Raw genomic sequence first — 21327 nt, forward strand, 5'->3', positions numbered from 1 at the left:
TATAATTATATACAACTAAACAAGAAATGAGGTTTGATATTATTTTGCTAAATTAAATTTGAATTAATCTATTTTACTTAAATACATATTTATAATTATATATAGTAGAGTTAACTTTGTGAAAGGCGACATAAATATGCTTAAACTTTATGAGGATAGGTAAAAAAGAGATTTAGAAAACAAAAAAAAGGTTTAACAATAATAAAACCAACTCAATCCTATAAGAACAAATTAAAATGTAAAATATTTTCTTTAAAAGTAAAATTAAATTTTAATTTTATTAGCAATTACAAGAAAAATCTACATCTTCTAGCTTGAAAGAAATATTTTATAAAAGAAATCAGTCTCTTAATAATGAAAGTAGTAATAAGTCTAATATTTAGGATGTATAAAAAAAGAAACAAAATTTTAATATTTAGTCATTTTAACCAACAAATTCGATTATCTAAGCTAAACCTGAAAATTTAGATAAAAGTTGTTAAGATTAACTATCTTAACAAATAGATCTAGGAGCTAAATCACTTCTAAATGAAAGTTCTAAAAGCAATATCCTTTCAGACAAAAAAGTAGAATTATAAAATGAAGTTGTGGATAATAAAATATTTAGTTCTAATTAAATAATTTAAAAACAACAAAGTAATAATAAGAATGATGAAATCAAATAAAAGAATATAGTCGAAGAGAATCAAAGTATCTCAATTTTGAAGAAGGATTTTACAGAGGGAATAAAGGTGATAGATTAATCAGAAAAATTGAATAAATCTGAGAAGCAAAAAAATAATATTATTTAATAAGAAGAAAAAATAGTTATTTTCTAAGAAGAAGATTATAGTGAAAATGAAAATGATAACAAAGAAAGTAAATAAAGAATTATTATGAAATAATTATTAAATTAATTAATTTATATTTAAAAGTATCTTAAAAAGTAGATAAAAAATAAAATTAAACGAATGGTAATCAACTAAATTAAAAGAATACTTAAAAAAAGCCAATTCAGTTTAAGAAAACTAAGTAGGACAATTTTGTCGCTCTTGATATGAAAAGAAAGTGGAAAGATAGGTTCACTGGAGAAATTAATGCTATAAAAAAAAAATATACTAAAAATGGAAGAATTAAATAAAAATATAAAAATAAATTTAACCCAGAGGAAGATAAACCTACAGCATTTGACAATATAAAATTTTAAAATGAAAGCACTGATAACGCAAATAGTGAACTTTATCAAAGGTCTTAAAAATAAAATATGTATGTAAATTGTTTATCTTAAGGACTTCTAATTACATTGAGTGAAATAGAAAACTAAGATTAAGATACTTAATTTAATACCTTAAATTTATAAGATCACTCAGATGAAAATCTCGTTAAAGTTCTCCAAGTAGTATATGGATTCAATAATTTTCGTTCAGGTCAAATCGAGTCAATTAAAAGTATAATTAATAAATAAAGTACTTTAATTGTGTAAAGCACAGGTCATGGAAAATCTCTTATTTACTAGTTCCCTACTTTATTTATGAAAGGTATTTTATTTAATTTAATTTTTCCATTTATTATGATTATAAATTAATAGGAATGGCTATTGTTATATGCCCACTAATTTCACTAATGATGGATTAAATACAAAAGCTTCCTAAGTATATAAAAGGTGTGGCTTATAATTCGTCTTTGACATAAGAATAAAAACAGAAAGTTATTTAACTTATTAAAGAAAATTAAGTGATGCTGCTATATATATCACCTGAAGTACTTCAAAGTGATTTTTCATATTTTTTTAAGTGTTTGCCTGAAATAAGTTACGTTTGTATTGACGAGGCTCATTGCATTAGTGAGTGGTCCCATAACTTTCGTACTTCATATCTCATAATTAATGAATTAATATAAAAAAAATTGAAGTGTGATTAGATAATAGCACTAACTGCTACAGCAACGCTGCAAACTTAATAATCAATGATGGATAAACTTAAAATTACAAATGTATATTAAGATTTTTATTAAAAACTTTCATTAATTCTATCTTTGAATATAAGGTTTTTAGATCAAGTAGTGTTAAAAGAGATAATTTAAGAATATCGATTTCAAGAGATAGTGATAAAAATACTGCTTTGTTAAATTTAATTAAATGTTTACCTATTAAAGATACAGATTCAATAGTAATTTACTGTAAATACAAAGTAATTAATAATGATAGATAATAAATATTCAAATTTTTTATTTATCAAACTTTATTATAAAAAGTTTTAATGTGAGACTTTAGCATAATTTTTGACATATAATGGGATACCATCTGGAGCATACCATTCTGGATGCGAAGATAAAAGAAAAGCATAAATTCAATAAGATTTTATGGAGGGAAATTTAAGGATTGTTGTTGCAACTATTGCTTTTGGTATGGGTATAGATAAATCAGATATCAGGGCTGTTATCCATTTGAACATGCCTAAGACTGTAGAAAATTATGTATAAGAAGCTGGAAGAGCAGGTAAAATTTTAAATACTTTACTAATAAAAAAATTGTTTTTAATTGTAAACAGGTAGAGATGGGAATATCTCATATTGCCATATGTTTTTAGATGACGAAGATTTCTATAGAAATTGTGGTCACGTATACAGTGATTCCGTTGATTACTCAACTTTAAAACTATTTTATGAGAAAATAAAAAAGTCAATTTATAATATAGAAGATAAATCAAGAACAGTTGTAATTAAAATTATTTTTTAATTCACTTATTTTATGTTAATTAAAAACTTAATTAGAGAAAATAAAAAAATAAAATGGGTAAAGAAGAAATTATATTCGACAAGTAATTAATGGAATCTGCTTAATCAAAATATTGTTTTATTGAACTTAAAGAGAGCATGTTAGAATTAGATAGCAAAAAAGAAACTCTTTAAACATTAATCATGAAAATTGGCTAATTTTAAAATTAAGATAATCCAATTTTCAAAATTTATCCTATAGGATATAAAAATTGTTCTATTTGGTTTTATCAAGGAGTTCCTGATGAAATGGCTAAAAAAGATGATTTAATTAAGAGAATTCTAGAGATAAGCATGATAACTCATGGATGCTACACTTTTAATATTTGTGACATGTGTAATTAGATTGGCATGGATCCTATTGAACTTTAAAAAAAATTGAGAGAATTTTTCCCTAAAATAAAGAACGAATTAAAAGAAGAAAGTTTAATATTCTAATTCCTAAGACCATTTGAAGAGACAGAAATGCTTGATATTTTAAATAGAGTAACTAAATATATTAATTCATTTTAATTACATTTATAATTACTATAAATCTAGGTAAATGGGGAAATGACTAAGTATGAGGAAGTTAGTTTAAATAAAATACATTTCATATATTGCATATCGAAAATGACATCTTATCCATCAGTCAAATATATGATCTAAAATGTAAAAATTTTTACTTTAAAAATAAGTAATATTAATATCTTTTTTTAAGAAAATATTTGATAGTTAAAGTAAGTTATCTAGTATTAGCAAATATTTTGACTAATATTTTAACTACGATGGAACTTCATATATTAAAATTCTTTAAGATGCTGATATAAATTTAAGCCAAGTATTACCCTATGAACAAATAACTAAGGAATCTAAAATAGAAATTATTGTAAGAATTTCTTTTGATTTTTTCTCTATCTGAAAATGATAAATAAATAAATACATTCATAAAGGATGTATTTTTTCTTATTTTTTTATTTATAAATAATTAGAAAGATGTAATTTAATTCTTGAAGAGAGAAGTGTAAGAAAAAGAAGAAGAATAGCAAGAATAGCTATTGGAGAATTTTAAAAACCCAAAGATTATCACAAGATTAATGTAGGGAATATCTTCTTATACATATGGTTAGGACGAATGGAAGAAGTAAATTTATTTATTTTTTGGTTTTTTTATTTACTCAAAAATTATTTGTTTTGTAAAAGCAATCAAAATATTTGGGATAGATATTACTAGTATAGATTTAGTGAACTTTATGAAGTTGTTCAAGAAGGAATATTTGAGTTTATTTATGATTATGACCCTGCTCCTAAAAGAAAAATGAAAACTAATTTATTATAAGAAATATGAAATTAGAATAATGAAAAAATAGCATATTTTTTTATATAAAATCTTTCAAAGATTCAGTTATAAGTTTTAATAATTTCAAAAATTTTGTTTTTTCTATAAAAACAACTTTCAATAAAATTATCTATTTGTAATTGACTGAATTATTTGTTTATTTTGTTTGTTTGCTTGATAAATTTTAACTCAAATGATTATTTTAAATTGATAAATCTTTGAAAATAATAAAGCTATTTGAAAATCTTTTTAAAATTAACAATCCAATATCTTTTTTTATTCACAATATTGTTATTAACTGGAAATTAAACTTAATTATTTAAATTAATTAATTTTGAGGGCAATCAATACTAATGAAAAAGCAAAACGAGAGTAGTAGCTCTTAAATTCAAAGAGAGGGAAAGGTTAAGTTGGGGTTTGTTATTTCAAATACTCCATAAAATAATTTAAATACTGTAGTTAAAAAGAAAGAGAAATCTATGTCACCTTAATCATAAAATTTAAATACATTAAATTAAGTTGGATAGATTGAAAGCTAGTAAACAGTATAAGCCAAAGTTTAAAAAACAGAAAAATAGTATATTTCTAAGCTAGAAACTCAATTGAAAGTTTAAAATAAAAAGAAAAATGATTTAGTCGATAGCAATCATAATTTAGAATATCTATTGAAGCTTTAAGATTAAAAACTGTAAACATATATTGAAGAAATTAAGTAATTAAGAAATTACAATGAGCAGCTTTTTAAAGAGAATAAGCAGCTACACCTCAAAGTTGAAGGGTTCGCTTAAGAAAGGAATAATTTATTAGCAGATAACAAACTTCTTAAAGAAACTGTGAAAAAATTAGAAATTAGACTTTCTCTTATTGTTCGTCCTACACAAAGAAAGAATATTTTAAAAACAATATCTGATTTTTCAAGAGAAAATCAATATGTTGATGCAACCTTACTTTAAAATGAATAAACAATTTAGTAGTACGCTTCAAATTATTAATCAAACAAAGAAAATGATAATTTATATTAGAGCAGAAGCAATAGCCCAAGATTGTAAGAAAATAACTTTTTTGAAGGTAATATTAACAACTTGCAAAGAGAGTCATTAAGCAATTTGCATTAGAGAAATTTAAGTAACAATAGCTTAAATCAATAAAAAACTAAGACAAATACCTTTACGTGTTCTTAAACTGGCAATAACTACAATTAGAACAATGCATCAATTTAAGGAGGTTCTTCTTCATCCAATTCTAGAACTTAGCTTAATATTTTTCCTTAAAGCTAATAATATGTTAGTTAAATGAATTCAAACAGAAGCAGTCAATAATTTTCTTAAGTACAATAAAACAGTGCTCATTTTAACAATCAAACTAATAACTCAAACTCACTTTTATAGACAGCAAACCTTAAGACAGAATAAACAAACTAAGAACAGTATTTAAAAAAATTACAGGAACAAATAAAAGTACTAGAAGATGAAAGAGAAACTTACCAATATGAAATAAAATTATTAAACTAAGCTTTAACTAAAGATTCAAGTAATGAATAAATGTAAAAGCTTATTAAAGATTTAGTTGAGAGTAAACAGCGTATTAGCTAATTCACTAAAAACTAAACTTTTTTAGAAGAAAAAATCACTTAATTTGAAAAATTAATTGATTAATACACTCACCACAATCCTTTTGAAATGGACAGAGCGAGCTTAGAAAGAAAAAATATATTTTTAATTTAAGAAAATTAAAATTATGCAGAAACCATTCAAAAACTTGAAGAAGAAATTAAACTTTTAAAAAGCAGCAATAATCGTTCACTTTAAATTTAGTAATTAGAAGCAGACAAACTTTCAGGTAGTAACTACAATTATTTAACAACAAATTCGAGTGGAAGAGATATTAGAAGGTAAATGAAGGAAAACTAATCTCCTTTAAGTAATAGGAGTTTGAGTGGAAGCCTATCTTAAAGTCCTCATCATTCTTCAGGAACTCTATAAGCAGGTTCAAAATCAGAAAAATTAACTCTCGCTGCATCTATCAAAAACCAAAAAATTAACAGCAAAGGTAAGAATGCTCTCTAAAATTGTTGTAAAGATGTAAAACGCCTAGGAAGCAAAACAAAAACTTCAGATAAATATAATATAAACTATAAAAGTAGCAACAATGGTGCAAATTATGACCTTGATGAAACTCGTAGACTTCTTTAGGTTGAAAAGTAAAAAAACCAGCTTCTTTCTAAAATGCTGGAAGAAGAATAAGAAAAAACTAGTGAATATCTGGTTTACAAAGAGGAAATCGATTTCTATCATCAAAAAAATAAATAGTTACAAAATGATATACTATTACTTTAAAGCTAGCTCAATTAAATATAGCTATCAAACTTATCAATTAAAGTACCTATGTAATAAACTTAAATCTAAGAAGCTAATTCTCCGAGGTAAGTATCTATGTCTCCTCGATAGTAAATAAAAAGAATTTGTAATACCTAGCAACCTATTTAAGGTAACATCAAGAGACCTTAATCACCTAATCAATCTCAAGGTAATTTGAATTATGAACCAAGATCTCCAAGTCAATCTTGTAAATCTGCTCGAAGAAATACTCAATAAACAGATGGTTATTCTAGTGATGAAGAAGGAGTGAGAAAATGTAGAGTTCCTGGAATAGCAGCTGGAATGAGTAAAGGTAAAAACAACTATAATAAAAGAGGAGGAGGAAACGAAGAATAGAGTGATTAAATATTAGCATTTATGTAAATAGAAAAAGAACTTAATTAAGAATTATAAAAAAAAGAAAAATAAATAGAAAATATCATAAACTCAAGAAATTTAATGTAAAAAACGCTAGGAGATTAGATAATAATTATTAAAAATCAAAATAAATAATTAAACGAGCAAACCCGTGACTTAGAAAACCAAATAATTATATTAAATGAGGAAGTAAAATCTTTAAGAGTATTAGTAAAGAGAGCTGAAAAGAAAAATTTAATTGGAAACGATTTTATTCCAAATAACGATTGAATAAAAAAAAACAAAATACTACAAAAAAAACATTAATAAAGTAAATTTATAAAAATTTATCAATTTTTGTTTGCAAAAAATAAAAAATATCGTTTTAATTTTAAAAGTAGATTAATTAATTTTACTTAAAATATTTATTATTTAAATTAATTTTTTAAATTAAACTCAACCTTACACTTTTAACTTATAAAATATGATGCATGTTGACACAAATACTCTTAAATTGCTTTAAAAAAGCTCTTAATATAATATTAACTGACTAAAACCACAAAATAAAGAGCAATCTATCACACAACTTAAACAAAAAAATCAATAATTTGAAGTGTGCAGCATTATATTAGCAAATAAGATTCTATTTTTTATTTACTTCTGTTAAAAAATAAAAATTATTATTTTAATTTTCTTAATTTATACACATTATATTTATTATTTAAATTAAAATTTGCAATTATATTATTTTAATTAACTAAATTTATATATACTAAAACGCAGTTAAGCTAGTTTAAAACCATTTTATAGAAGATTAGATTTCTAAACACCACAAAATACACAGAAGTAGATAATTCATTTTGATAAAAATTGATTTTATTATCAATGACTTTTTAATTAATTATAGCTACACAGTAAGTATTTAGTGATGTGTGCATGAATGAATGAATGTATGGTAAGAAGAATTAAACATAAATTTTATTTTGTCTATTTTTCTCATCTAGCCCATTCGTTAATTTCCTTATCGAGTTGAGTATGTTCGGCCATGTATTATTCGTGGAATTCTTCATAAGTATCCATACCAGCAGGGAAATTAAGTCCCTTAACATATTCTTAAACTTTGAAAAGTCTGTGTTCTAAATTTCTTTAGTTTTAACCTGTTTATCTTGTCATTTCTTGGCCCAAACACAACAAAAGGAATTCAGGTTCACACTATTTTACATTATCATAATTTAAAGATTACTTAATATTATTTTTTCAAAGCAAATTTCAAAACAAATTTATTATTCAGCAAATATTTTGTGTTTTTAATCTTTCATAATAATTACAATTATCGAATTTTAAAACAATTTTATATGAAAGTTATACTTTTAATAATTTAACTTATATTTCTACCAATATTGACTAATTACTTTTTATTTTTTGTTGAAATAATTATAAAAAATAAATATTTTCATACTCTAACGGCGAAGTAACCCTTAGCTTAGGGAGCTTTATCTATATCGATTTTGACAAATTCATATTCAAGATGAGTATCAGAAAGCTTGTCGAAATCTTTATCAGCCTATTCACAACTAAATATAAAATAGAATTAATTATGCTCATTAATTAATAATAATTCTTTCATTCTTAATCTCTTAAAAAACGCTTATGAAATAAAATTTTCTATTTTTTAAACTATTTTAGTATTAAATGAAATGAGATTATAAATAAACAATCTACAGAGGATTCCAGTCAGCACGGAAATATAAACAAGCGAGCTTGGGTTTAAGAGTATCAATATATGTCTTAGCAGCCTTAAAATCATTGAAAGAACGTACTCTTGAAAATTATGCGTTTAAAGCTTAATTTAATTTTAAAACCTTAGAAGCGGATTTGCTAATATTGATCATTTTATACTTTCTTTCACTATTAAATCTAAAATAAATTCTTATTTTAATTTGATTAATTTTTGATTCTCCCTTGATAATCTTCTTAATAAAGAATGATATACTTTTTATTTTATTTTCTTATATCTATATTGATTAATATATAGATAGATCTATCATTTATTCATAAAATATCTAAATGATATTTCTTATAAAGTCATTCTTTCTTTCTTTCATTCATTCAATCAATCAATCAATCTTAAATACAAACAAACATATAAATTTTCATTTTCTAAATCTATAAAGTGTTTTCATTTTTAAAATCTTTAACAAAGAAAATAAATAAACTATTTTGAAATATTCAATACAAAAAAATATGAAATGTTATAATTTAGTTAGATAAAATGTTTGTTCTTTTTCTGGAAAATAAAAAAATTATTTTGTAATAAATTTTCTTTTTAAAAAAGTTAAAAATAATATTAGATTTAAAGCATTTTCCCATTTTTTTTATTTAAAAAGTAAATATATCTATCTATTGATAAATTAGATTAAATCAGTTTTATTTAGAAAATATTTTTTGTCTAAATTTTTAATTGATTGCAATAAATTTTTTAACTTAAAGCTTTTGAAAAATAAATTTATAAAATTAATAATCATTTTTAAGTTAAATTTTAATTTAATTTTGCTTTTTTCATTTTAAAAAGTAAAGAAAAATTTAAATAACTAGTGAACTTTGTCAATTATAAAAATCTGTTATTTTAAAAAAATTGCAATTAAAACTTTTTACAATTTATTAAAATCTAAGCATTTTATTTGTTACAAAATTGTTGGAACTCTGTTCAGGATATTAAGATTTGATTTTTAGCATTTAAAATTGATAAAAATTTTTATTGTGAATTATATTTTATAATTATTTTATTTAAATTTATTATATCAGTTATAGAAGTTCTATAAATTTTATAATATTAATTATTTTAACAAAAAAAAACAAATATTTTTTTAGTTTGTATTCTTTTTTTTCAAAAATTATTTGAAGCAGAGTTATTTTTGCCATTTAATATTGATTGACTAAAGAGCCCTTTTCCTAAATATGATGCTATTGTATCGAATTTATTTTCTTTTCTGCTTATATTTTCTAGGAATTAAGTTGAATCACTAGCCTTTTCGTCAAATCCTTCTTTTCTATTTAGGATAGGCTTGAAATTATCAGCACATTTTTCACATTCTTTTTGTGCAGAATCACCATGTAAACATTAATCATGATAGCTGTGGCCACACATGAAATGAACACGAGTACCTGATAAGTCATTTGTACATTCTTAGCATTACTTTTGACTGAAAATCTGTTATTAAATTAAAAATTTATATTTAATTATCAATAATAGTAAAAAAAATACTTTTGCTTAAGTCTTAAGTTTCATGTACTCTTCTCTGTCTTGATTAGCTTCTTTGGTTTTTTCTTCAACAACCTACTTGTCTTTTTCTATTTAGTTTCTATCTTCTTGAAGCTTTTAAATAAAGAAATCCTTTACAATTTTAAATTCAACATTTTTATTTTTAGCTAGGATATTCAAGACCAATAAGGGAGACAGAGTGTTTAAGTTTTAGATATTTTATAGAATCTTTTAAAGCTTTTGTTCTGTTTGTTCTTTTTAATCTTTAGTAAATCTATCAGGGTGAGTGAAGTATTTTAAAGCCTTATTTTAAGAAAATATATTTATTCATCATATTTGTTAAGTTATTTTAATTATTTTACTTAAACCCATAGATTTGTTTCCTCTTTATTATCCTTGCAAGTTTCAATAATTTTATCTCCTTGATTTGTCATAATATAAAAGTTAAGGAGTTCTTCTTTTAATCTCATTTCATTGTAGAGATGGATGATACCAGGTTCGAAATTATACATTTTAAAGAGAACTAACAAGTGATTTTTATCATACTTTTAGGCAAATTGAGAGTTTTTGAGCAAATCTTTAATGTATTATTCCTTTTCTTGTTTAACAGTTAGACCTTTCGAATTTTTGCTTTTAAATAGTAGATATAATTAATTACATTCAATTTTATTAAATATTAAACCTTAATTCTAAGCTTTATTTCTTGCTTTCCAAATGGTACTTTTCAAGATAGAATTCAAAAAGTCTATGCAAAAGGGCTTTCTGATTATCAAAGAAATCAATGTAATCTGTTAAAAACTTCAAATACCTTTCCAAGTACTCATCTTTACCGTTTACAAAAATATGGAAATATTTATCTGGTTCATTTAACAAATCATTGTAGATTTAAGGAATGTGACTTTCCTTCAAACCAAAATAATCTAGAGCGGCTTTTTACTCAATAGAAATATTGATCTTTTAGTTAGATGATGCATTTTATTATTATTTATCATAACCTTTTCTAAGACTACGAAGCATAACTATTTTTTGAATTAATTCCAAACACTTTTCAGAACAATTTTTCATAAGCACTTAACCAAATTCAATGATAAACATTTCCTTTTTGTTTAACTCTACCTTGGTTCTAATATAATTGATAGCCTTTTCAGTCTATTGAGATTATCCTTCTTGTTCCATTTCTAAAAGAATTTCTATGTATTATTCATACTAGTCCTTTTACTCAGCTAAACGTAGAGCAAGGTCATTTTTTTTAGCTTCTCTGCAAACCTTTTTAAAAATTTAATTATCTTTAATTCCCCTAATCAAAAAATACCTTAATTGCAGTTTCAATATCAAATAACTCAACATCATATTATTTAGAGTCTTTTTTGTTTGTTAAAAATTTGTCCAGCTCATCAATTTTCTTTTACTTTACAAAACAGTTTAACAATAAGGCAGTGTGGTGCTTGTCTGCTTTTTATTTATCATGCACTTCTTGTAAATATTAAATTAAATATTCTATGTGAGCAACATCAAGGAATTTTCTAATAATATATGAGGGCTCGATATGACCGATAGTTTAAATATATTTCTTAATTGCTTCATTATAATCACTCTATTTATTACATAAATATAAAAATTAAATAAAAACTCATTAAAACTAAATACCTTAGTGTATAAATTGTCACCATGCAATCTTGAGATTTCTGCTAAGAGGGCAGGATCTGAATCTTGATTTTTAGCAAATTTGTATGCAACATCAAATTAGGATCTTTTAAAGAAATATTCGATCTTGTAAGCATTTTCTTTTTCTTTCAATCTAATGAGTTTCTTTTATCTGTTGATACCTTAAATTAAATGTATATATTCTTTAGATGAGGAAATAACTTGGACTGATTTGTAAGCTACTTTATGTGCAATATATCTAAATTAATTTAAAAATCAATAATTAATTTAAAAATAATTAGATAAGAATTAATCAAATTACTAGTTAAGAGTATCCAAAATAATTATTTAGGAATCTTCACCTTATTTTGAGAGAATGATCAAATAATTTGTAGAATGGGATTTTATGAGCTAAACAAAAATAAATTTTATTTTATTTAAGTTTAATCATTTAAAAGATTTTACTTATTTTTCATATTTTTCATCTTCAAGTCTGATATCATTCTAATTTAAGTGCTTGTTTATGTCAAATTCTATAACAACAGAAGGGTTTGCTTTAGTGCAACCAATCAAAGTGCCTTTGCTAGTTATATCAAATAAGCTTCCTTTGTTTAAAATATTAAAAGTGATTAATATTTATAAAAAAAATATCATTATATCTTTTGTTTTGAATAAAATTTGCTTTCTGATAAGAGAAAACCTAATTAAATTAAATATTTTTTTATTTATTAAACAGCAATTATCTTTTGAATTTCAAATCTTTTACCTCCTGATACACTGAGAGCTACCTTTTTATTGCATTTTTACCAACATTATATGGCATCATCAGTAGTTATGAATAAGTTTAAGTTTCCATCTAAACGAGAAAAGAATAATTATCTAATTGGTGAATTATGAGGTTTCAAAGTTAAGTCTTTGTATGCAAAATTTCCCTTATCTTATTTTGATTAATAAATGATAACGCTGCCATCATTAAAACCTAGAGCAATACCTTGCATATCTTCAGTAATGCAAAAGGCATTGCAATCTTTCATTAATGCATCCTTACTTGCAAGCATTGTATATTTTGGGGCTATTATTGATCAATAAAATAAAGAACATTAATTTTAAATAAAAAATTATTTTAGAATAAAAAAACATATTTAAGCACTCTCTTTTTTTTAATTAATTTTAATTTTAAATTGAGAACTTTTAAAGAATATTTTACTTTTCATCAAAGCTTTGTCCTTAATATTAGTATCATAAAACTTTAATTGTGACTAGGCATTTTATTCTGAATCTAAACCATGAGCTATCAAATAATTCTTGGCACTATAAATTGAAAAAAGTTATCCTTAAAATGGAACAAATGTATCAGGCTGATTTCCATCTTCATATATAATCACTTATTTACTTTTTTTTGAAGCTAAATAAAGTTTTTGATTAATATATTCTATTTTAGAAATTTCATCTTCCTATATCAAAGGTTAAAGAATAGGCTTGTTTTTATCTTCAAATTCTTTTTCATCAAAGAATGTGAATTTCTTTAACTATTCTTATTTCGGCTTATTCTAATTCGATTACTACTAGGCTTAATTTTGCATTTTTTATCTCTAAAATTGCCTGCTTTATTCTTTCTTTACAACTATAAATACTTTATCTTTTGTAAGAAGCTATTTGAAATCAAAAACTTTTAATTAGATAATAATTATTTAATAAAGTAATGCTTATAAAATAAATAATTACTCAAGTTTTGCGTGGATATCAAAAATTAAATCTTAATAATGAAGAATATCTAAAATTGGAATAGATTAAATTATTTTTTTGTAAAATAGTATGAAGCTCCTCATAAATCAAAACAATTTTTAAGACTAATTTCCTTTGTTTTAAAATAAAATAAAATATTTTTTATTATAATTTTTAATTTGTTTTTAAATTTAATGTTGTAAAAATAATTAAAATAAAAATTTAATAATTTTCATTAATTTTTTATTAAATAATTGCATTAAAAAAATTTAAAACAATCAATTAAATAGATAATATTTTATTTAAGAAAATAATTATTAGAATTTGAGTTTAAATCTATTTGTCATCATTCACTCATATTGTGATCTAATGTTCATTTAATCCACTTTTTTTTAGAATAAAATCTCATTTTAAATATCATAATAAATATGGAGATGATGTAATTAATGTTATGATTGTATAATATTAATGATTAATAATTAACATACTCTCCAAAATTCTTAATTTATTAAAAAAATTATCTAGAAGCAATTTCATAATAACTAAATTAACTAAAAAAAATTAATAACTTGATTTAAATAATCTAAAAGCTAAAACCTACGTCATTATTACTATCTCTAAAGTCGATATAAAACATGGAAATTATAGGGTATGGAGGTCTATTTATCTCCATGGGTGTAACAATAGGACAATTTTTAAAGAATTATGGAATACTAAACTTAAAATACAAACGATTAGAACAATTGTAAGTTTCTACTCCTTAATAGCTAGTTGATGAAATAGAGAAGGAGTTATAGCAGAACTTAGTTGCTAGCAACTTAAGTTTTATTAGAAAAAATTAAGTCTTTATTGAAGGAGTTATATCCTCTAATCATCTTGTTAAGTCGATTCTCGTATAAGGCTTAGAGGTTTTGTATTCGCTTTTTTATCAAAAAGAGTTATTCACAAGGAGAGAATACTCAAAGAATGCTTTCTTTCCTTTGCTGCTTCCTGAAAGTGAAAAAAAGTTTGTTAAAATAGCATCAAATTTGTTTTTAAAGGACTACGAAAGTCCACAAGTATGTGATATATAAAAAAAACCTAATACTAATATTTAAGGTAAATAAAACGATTATGTTTAAAATATTTATTAATTTATTAAAATAAACTATAGCTGCACTTGTATTACTTCAGATGAAAGCAAACTTTGTTAAAAGAGGAATTTTTTCAAATATTATGCACTCTATAATAGATTTTACAAAGCTACTTTTGACCATTACATATTTAAAATTTAATTATCTCAGAAAAAAAGTAACAAGAATATTATTTATTTTTTATTTTTAAAAAATTATTTTAAATTGAATTTATAGGGAACACATGAAGGAACTTTAGATGTAGAGATGGGATTAAAAAATAACAGTCTTGTTACTATTTTTGGAGACATAATATATGATGTTAGAAATAAAAAGTTGGTTATGGAGAATCCTCTCTATATTTTAAAGGATAAGGAATAACTGTTAAAACTACTATAAAAAAGATTGATGTAAAGAAGGATATTTATTCTTATTTTATCTATTCCTTTCTTAATTGGAGGGTTCATGTTTCTTAAAAAGCTGATAGAAGTTGTGTAAAAATACATTTAGATCAAAAGAGATAAATTAATTACTCATCTTAGAGAAAAAATGGATTTAATTGCTTAGGATAAAAATATAGGAGACAACTAAAAGTGTAACATATGTTATTCAAATTTAAGAAATATAATTCTAAAGCCTTGCTTACATATGTGTCTTTGCTACAGTTGCCTGAAAAGAATAAAGAAATAGGAGTGCCCAATTTGCAAAGCAGAGATCATAAGTTACATAGAGTTATTCCTTAAATGAAATGCATTTTTCTTGTTAGTAATATTTAGCTAAATTTAATAGGCATTACAAAAATTATAGATTTTTACATGTGAAGCAGGAAATATAAGCTAATAATTAATAGTAACAAAATTATTTTAAACTTAAGTGATTTCGGTAAATTGATAAAATGTAGATAAAATAATTATAATTTAATAAATTAGAAATTAATGGAATTATTTTATTTAAAATAAAAAATTATTAAAATTAAATACTATACTAAAAACTACTCACTTATGTATTCATTACTTTATATTAAAATTTTATTTTTATATTGTATCTAATATATATGATCTTTTTGCCTCTTCTTTTAATCATTTTTAAATTTTTAATTGCAATTCTATCTACTCGTTTTTCTGTCTAAATTCTAAATAAGTGTTTCTATGTTTGTGTTTTAGTATTCACTTTAAGAGCTAGTTTTTGGTTTCTTATTATTATAATATAGCCAACCAATATCTATCTTTAACAGTATATAAATATCTTTTTCAATTAAAAAAATTATATAAATCGCTAAAATTAAAAATGGATTCACAAGAAGATGACTCATAATAGGTAAAAATTTTTGTAAGGAATAAATAATTATATAAAAACCATACTGATTAAGGTTTACATGAGTGATGAAGAAGATGGGAATAAAACATAAAAGCAAAACTCTAGTCTGGAAGATTTCGTTTTTGAAAATAAGAGAGTTTTAAGGAGAAGAAATTAGCAAAAAATGTAAGGATAAGATGAAAAGGTAGAGCTTTAATAAAATGAATAATAAAAACAAAGACAAAAAAATGGCAATAAAAAATAGTAAAAATAAACATAAAAAATGGAGGAAGATATAAATTATATTGAGTAAGATGAGTAATAAAATAATAAAAATAAGCGTAATCAGTCTACTAGAAGCAAAAGCTCTACAAAAAAAAGTACTAAAAAGTAAGATATGATAGATGAGTAAGAGGAATTAGCGAATAGCAACAATAGCTATAAAAATGGAAAAGAGGAAGAGTAAGAAGAAAGTGGAAGGTAAATTTTTAATCAAAGCTTAAAATTGTAATAAAAATATACTAAAGTAATTATTAGGAAGATGAAGATAGCTCAGCTGAGGATGTGTTAAGTAAGCCAAAAAAATTAAAATAAATAAAGCAAGCTAAAGAAAATGAAAAGAAAAAAGAAAAAGCAAAAAATAAAAGTTAAAATGATAGAAAAAAGCAAAAAAGGAGTATTAATGAAAAGCTTTTAAACGAATATTCTGGTATCATATTTGATGCTCTTTAAGATATTCAAGAAAAAAAAATTACAGTAGTAAGCTTAAGAAAAGCAGCAAATAATCTTTAACTCACTAATATTTCAGATGAGCAAATTATAGTAAAATTTTATTATCATTTCTTAAAAAAATAATATTAATTTCTTAATTATTGAAAAAAATTAGGAAATGATTAATGTGATGAATGAGAATCTGTACAAAGAGGATGTTGATGAAAATCTTTTGATACATGAACTTAATAAAAATGACTTAGTTGAAATTATAAAAGAATCTAATTTTAAATTTAATTGATAAAAATATTTCAAATTTAAAAAATAATTTTGTAAAATGTTTATAAAAAATTAGAATTTAAATTTAATTAAAAAAATTTTAAATAAATTAAAATTAATTATTTGATATTTATTGTTTTGTTTGTGATAATATTTATAGAATGAATTATTTATTTATTTGAGATAAAGTAAAAATCTAGTTGCAAAAAATAAAAATTATAATTATCCAAATTATATTATTAATTACGAAGATATTTTTATTTTTTTTTTAAATTTAGAGGGATTTAATATTTAAAAACAATCTGATCACGAATCAATAAACTAAGGTATGCATAATATACTGACTGACTGATTTTATTGATAAATTGAAATTTAAATTTTTTAATATAATTCTTAATATCCTATTAGTATCAAAAAAAAAATTAAATAAAAGCTTTTCAAAGTTAGTTGTTGGCCATATATAGATTTAATAACAAATTAGCAATCGTAGGTTATAAATTCTAATTTAAAATAAATATAAAGCTTAAGAATTAAACCCATTTTTAAGAAAATGAAAAAATCTGACTATAATTTAGCCAAATATTTTATAGTTTTAGCAAATATTTAATTAATACATTATCTAGCTTTTGCTTAACAATTAATTTCATTATAGCCCTATTAATGTAGTGGCACTTAATTTTATGATGGTAGAACATTTTCTTGCACAGTAAATATAAAATTCTAATTATAAATCATCTGATAACTATTTTTTATCAAGAATTAAGTTGATAATACTATAGGTTCAGACAAGACAACTATTACTTGCGATCCAACTAAATAGTATTTTAAATTAGGTTAAATATGCGTTTAAAATACATAAGTAGCCGGTTCTACTTCAGTATAAGGTATTTATGCTGTAACAAATGGAAACTTTGCTTTTGAAAATTGTTTAAATAATTCTAATTAATATCAGTAATGAAACATTAAATTTTATATGAAGAAATATTTATTTTTATTTCTTATTTAATAGGACATAATATTGTTTCCCTTAGTTGAATACATGCACAGCATCAAATACATAAAAATGTATATACTTATAGTCAATTTTTTAAAAAATTCCTAATAAGTTAATCAATGGATTTGATTTAACTAGTAAATATTAAGTTATGTCGGATGTTGGATAAGGTTAATTTGGATATATAGATACTAGTTTTCCTTTTTCAGCAGCAGCTAAATCTTCAGTTGAAAATTAAATTATAAACGCTTATGCATGTTATAGTTAAGGGAATGCATAGAGAATGCATCCAAAAAGCTGTAACTATTTGATAAATAGATGCTTGATAAGAGGATTTTCTTCTGATTATGAAGACTGTGCACTTTTATAAAGCATTAGTAATTCAAAGTTCACTGCAGGATAACAATAGCTTTATCAATATTTGACCTCTAGCTACACTTAGTAATCGATTAATACTAATCTATATGTGATGTTATATGATTAAGATGGAGAGTTCATAGATTTTCGTCCATTTACTACAGATTTATAGTTATGCAGCAAAGGTGTTAATGATGACAATGCTTTTAAAACTTTTGGCTCAAGCTTTGATAACCGATGCTAGCTAGATCCAACCACTATCAAATCTACATCTAATTTCTTTGAAATCTATACTTAAGACCAAAGTTCATCTTCACAGACGACAAATAAGTTTTAAAAGCTTTAAGTGTAAGTTACTTACTATGATCTTTGGGGTAAATCTGATACAATAAATGTTAACAGATTTTACTTGTATGAAAAAGGGTTTTATGTAACAAAAAGTTATTAAATTATTAAATTATAATTATTTTAATTTTAAAATTAGGATTAAAAAATATAAGTAGCCACTTCTATAAATTTGATTATTGATGTCTCAAATTCTTAAGCATATATCAAAGTCAACTATCAATAATTATAAGCCACTAGCACAAGTACAACGACAGTCAATTTTTCAGTAAATAACAAATATATTTATTTAAGCTAAAGTTTTTTAAATTAATAAAATAAGGTTTCATATCAAAGTACAGGGAGCTCTTTAGATAATTTTTGGCTAGTTATTAAAATTTTCTTTGCTATTTACCTCGTTCTTGTATTTTTATGGTGTCTTGCAAGATTTTACATTTGGACTATGTACAATCCTCGTACAGATGGAGTAATTTATTTTTATTTTTAATTTAATTAAAGTAAAAATATTAAAAATTATTAAATAAAAGCAATAAAGAATGATGCCCAATTACACAGTTAAGTTTTTGTGGAATATATTTGTAATCATATGTGACTGCTATGGAGAAGCACTTATATTTTTCTTGTTTATCCTTAGTGCAGCCTTATATATTATTGCAAAAGTAAATTTTTAATTAATTTTTGTCAATTAAAATTATTGTTTAATTAAGGCCTCAACCTCTCCTAACTTTATTATGCCACCAAGATTCTCTGATAGCTAAATCTATACTTCATTCATCATTTGTTGTGCATTTGGATTTGCATTTAAGCTTATTGCCACTTTTAATTTAATATTAAAGTAATCAAACTGTTAAATCTATTTCTTAGATTGGGAGCCCAAAAAGAAGTTCTTGCATTAAGAAGAGGATAAAGGGTAAATTAAAATCTATTATTTTAATGAAAAAATAAAATTATAATTCTATCATTTTTTATAAAGTTAATCAAGTTGGAGAACATTGTTCGTAGCAAATGAGTTTAACGAACTAGCTGTTTATAGGATAGTTTCTATTGAATGGACTTTATTTTTTATGGCAATGCTTATGAATGGTGTGGATTGGGAAAATGGAGCAAGCAACACATTTTCGAGCTCTTCTAATTTACCAACTTAAAATATTGGTATAAATATCATTTACAAGTTTTTCATAAATGCTAGTTTGTTTTTCTTTATTGGATTGATATAAATTATTGCTAGAAATTTAATTAAAATATGGGTCCCTTTCAAAATATAAGATTTCACTGATTTTTGTTCAGTTTCAAATGTGAGTATATTTATATTTGACGATTATCTCCATGGATATTATCTTCATGGTTAATCTCCCGATAAATACGCTGAAGGTGATTCTTTGTGGCTAATGCAGTGCTTAGGAGATGATGTTCCTATTGAATTTTTCTAAACCAATAATTATAATAGATTTGGTAGATTTCCAAATTAATTTAATAATTCTATGATGATGAGATAGTTATAGTAAGGCACTGGAGGTAATATGGGATATCAAAGTGCAAGAGGAATGTAAATGATGCAATAGCAGCCTGGAGCTATGGGCATGGGAATGGGTATGGGTATGGGTGGTCTCCCAGGTTAACCATAATAAGGAAATTTCCCTACATAAAAGATGAAAAGAGAACAAAGAGGGTTAAACAATACAAATGATTAAATTTTTGAATTTTTCATGTCATGGGACTTAAGAGAATAGATTGATTATGTAAAATAATTAATATTTATCAATAACTATTATTAATATTATTTTAAATTCAAATATTTTTTAGATGTTTGAAGTTAGACAAAAATCTATAGAATATCTTGAAAAAAAGAGAAAAGAATTAGAGCTAGCTAAAAAGGCAAAGCAAAATTTAAAACAGAATAAAAAAAATAATGAATTGTAAAAAAATTTTAATTCAATTTTGTATTCTTAACATATTTTATTAAAATTAGGGAAATAGAAGAATAAAAATCTTTAAAAAATATAGAAGATGTTAAAGAAGCTGAAAATAACTAGAACTATTTCGCAGACATTACAATTGAAAATGGTGAAGAACTCTTCAAACCAAAAATGGATGGAATTTTAAGAGAAGTAATCAGAAGTATGAACAAAGGAGCTGGCTAAAATTCTAATATTTTTGAAATGGAGTTTTCATAAAGGTTCTTGCTGCATTTACCTCCTCCTACTCATGTAGATAGAAGATTTAATTAAAATATGTTTTATGTGGATCGTGACAATATTTTCTCTAGTGTTTTATATTCAGGCTATGAGTTTACATTACTTTATTTTTACATAACTGTCTATACCTTTATAGATCTGGTATCGGAATCAACACTAGTTGCTGTAATAGTTACTTATGGTCTAGACTATATCTTTAAGTATATCAGACAAGAAAGAGGATAATCTAATATCAGCACTAAAGCAGGTATTGATGAGCAGTTTTTAATTTGAAAACAAAAAACTCTCAATATTTAACTCAAATAGAATTTAAAAAGTATTTATTTATATCTATAAAATAGATTACCATTTTTAAATTATTTGTTACTTAATTCAGTTCAAAGATTTTTGCATTTATAAATGTTCATTTAATTAAGAATTAATTATTTTTTGTGAATTTTATTACAAAAAATAAATAGAATAATTTTACAGATAACTTATTTATTTATTTATTTTGTTATATTAAGTAGTTTAAATTAATATTTATTTATTTAGTGTGTATTTTTTAATTTATATCAGTTAATTTTTTCTTAATTTTTTGGAAAACTCTTTTCATCAAAGTTGATTATAATAAATATTTTT

General features: G+C 23.2%; 7 protein-coding genes across 7 annotated transcripts; 5 read left to right on the plus strand and 2 right to left on the minus strand. All coding sequences in view use genetic code 6, as the record gives it.

Moving 5' to 3' along the window:
• Positions 1 to 26: 26 nt before the first annotated feature.
• TTHERM_01205230 (ATP-dependent DNA helicase, RecQ family protein) lies at positions 27 to 4081 on the plus strand (the record flags this gene model as incomplete). Its single annotated transcript, XM_001029950.2, has 13 exons — positions 27 to 31; positions 106 to 238; positions 285 to 858; positions 915 to 1517; positions 1568 to 1971; positions 2025 to 2168; positions 2233 to 2476; positions 2529 to 2695; positions 2752 to 3240; positions 3295 to 3405; positions 3455 to 3622; positions 3726 to 3877; positions 3937 to 4081. The coding sequence occupies 13 exons, from the start codon at positions 27 to 29 to the stop codon at positions 4079 to 4081; spliced, it is 3339 nt and encodes a 1112-aa protein (XP_001029950.2).
• A 344-nt stretch (positions 4082 to 4425) lies between these two features.
• Positions 4426 to 7077, plus strand: TTHERM_01205240 (hypothetical protein; the record flags this gene model as incomplete). The annotated part of the gene is made up of 1 exon (XM_001029951.1): positions 4426 to 7077. The coding sequence occupies one exon, from the start codon at positions 4426 to 4428 to the stop codon at positions 7075 to 7077; it is 2652 nt and encodes an 883-aa protein (XP_001029951.1).
• A 705-nt stretch (positions 7078 to 7782) lies between these two features.
• On the minus strand, positions 7783 to 8762 carry TTHERM_01205250 (thioredoxin; the record flags this gene model as incomplete). The annotated part of the gene is made up of 3 exons (XM_001029952.4): positions 8509 to 8762; positions 8246 to 8360; positions 7783 to 7998 (listed from the first exon to the last, which is right to left on the minus strand). Exons 1-3 carry the CDS (start codon positions 8676 to 8678, stop codon positions 7783 to 7785), a joined length of 501 nt encoding a protein of 166 aa, XP_001029952.3. The 5' UTR covers positions 8679 to 8762.
• A 911-nt stretch (positions 8763 to 9673) lies between these two features.
• Positions 9674 to 13275, minus strand: TTHERM_01205260 (vacuolar sorting-like protein; the record flags this gene model as incomplete). The annotated part of the gene is made up of 10 exons (XM_001029953.1): positions 9674 to 9997; positions 10052 to 10351; positions 10411 to 10678; positions 10731 to 11314; positions 11361 to 11642; positions 11696 to 11951; positions 12015 to 12103; positions 12158 to 12297; positions 12459 to 12764; positions 12900 to 13275. The coding sequence occupies 10 exons, from the start codon at positions 13273 to 13275 to the stop codon at positions 9674 to 9676; spliced, it is 2925 nt and encodes a 974-aa protein (XP_001029953.1).
• A 777-nt stretch (positions 13276 to 14052) lies between these two features.
• On the plus strand, positions 14053 to 15276 carry TTHERM_01205270 (zinc finger, C3HC4 type (RING finger) protein; the record flags this gene model as incomplete). Its single annotated transcript, XM_001029954.3, has 3 exons — positions 14053 to 14515; positions 14571 to 14707; positions 14767 to 15276. 3 exons carry the CDS (start codon positions 14053 to 14055, stop codon positions 15274 to 15276), a joined length of 1110 nt encoding a protein of 369 aa, XP_001029954.3.
• Positions 15277 to 15723: 447 nt separating this feature from the next.
• Positions 15724 to 16837, plus strand: TTHERM_001205271 (hypothetical protein; the record flags this gene model as incomplete). The annotated part of the gene is made up of 4 exons (XM_012799889.1): positions 15724 to 15846; positions 15899 to 16305; positions 16353 to 16647; positions 16712 to 16837. Exons 1-4 carry the CDS (start codon positions 15817 to 15819, stop codon positions 16835 to 16837), a joined length of 858 nt encoding a protein of 285 aa, XP_012655343.1. The 5' UTR covers positions 15724 to 15816.
• A 528-nt stretch (positions 16838 to 17365) lies between these two features.
• Positions 17366 to 20979, plus strand: TTHERM_01205280 (meckelin; the record flags this gene model as incomplete). The annotated part of the gene is made up of 10 exons (XM_001029955.3): positions 17366 to 17521; positions 17573 to 17766; positions 17825 to 18596; positions 18651 to 18779; positions 18834 to 18977; positions 19039 to 19170; positions 19219 to 19421; positions 19485 to 20250; positions 20315 to 20427; positions 20481 to 20979. The coding sequence occupies 10 exons, from the start codon at positions 17366 to 17368 to the stop codon at positions 20977 to 20979; spliced, it is 3108 nt and encodes a 1035-aa protein (XP_001029955.2).
• Positions 20980 to 21327: the final 348 nt, after the last annotated feature.

The sequence above is a fragment of the Tetrahymena thermophila genome (genome assembly GCF_000189635.1).
Source record: "Tetrahymena thermophila SB210 genomic scaffold scf_8254415, whole genome shotgun sequence".
NCBI classification, from domain to species: domain Eukaryota; phylum Ciliophora; class Oligohymenophorea; order Hymenostomatida; family Tetrahymenidae; genus Tetrahymena; species Tetrahymena thermophila.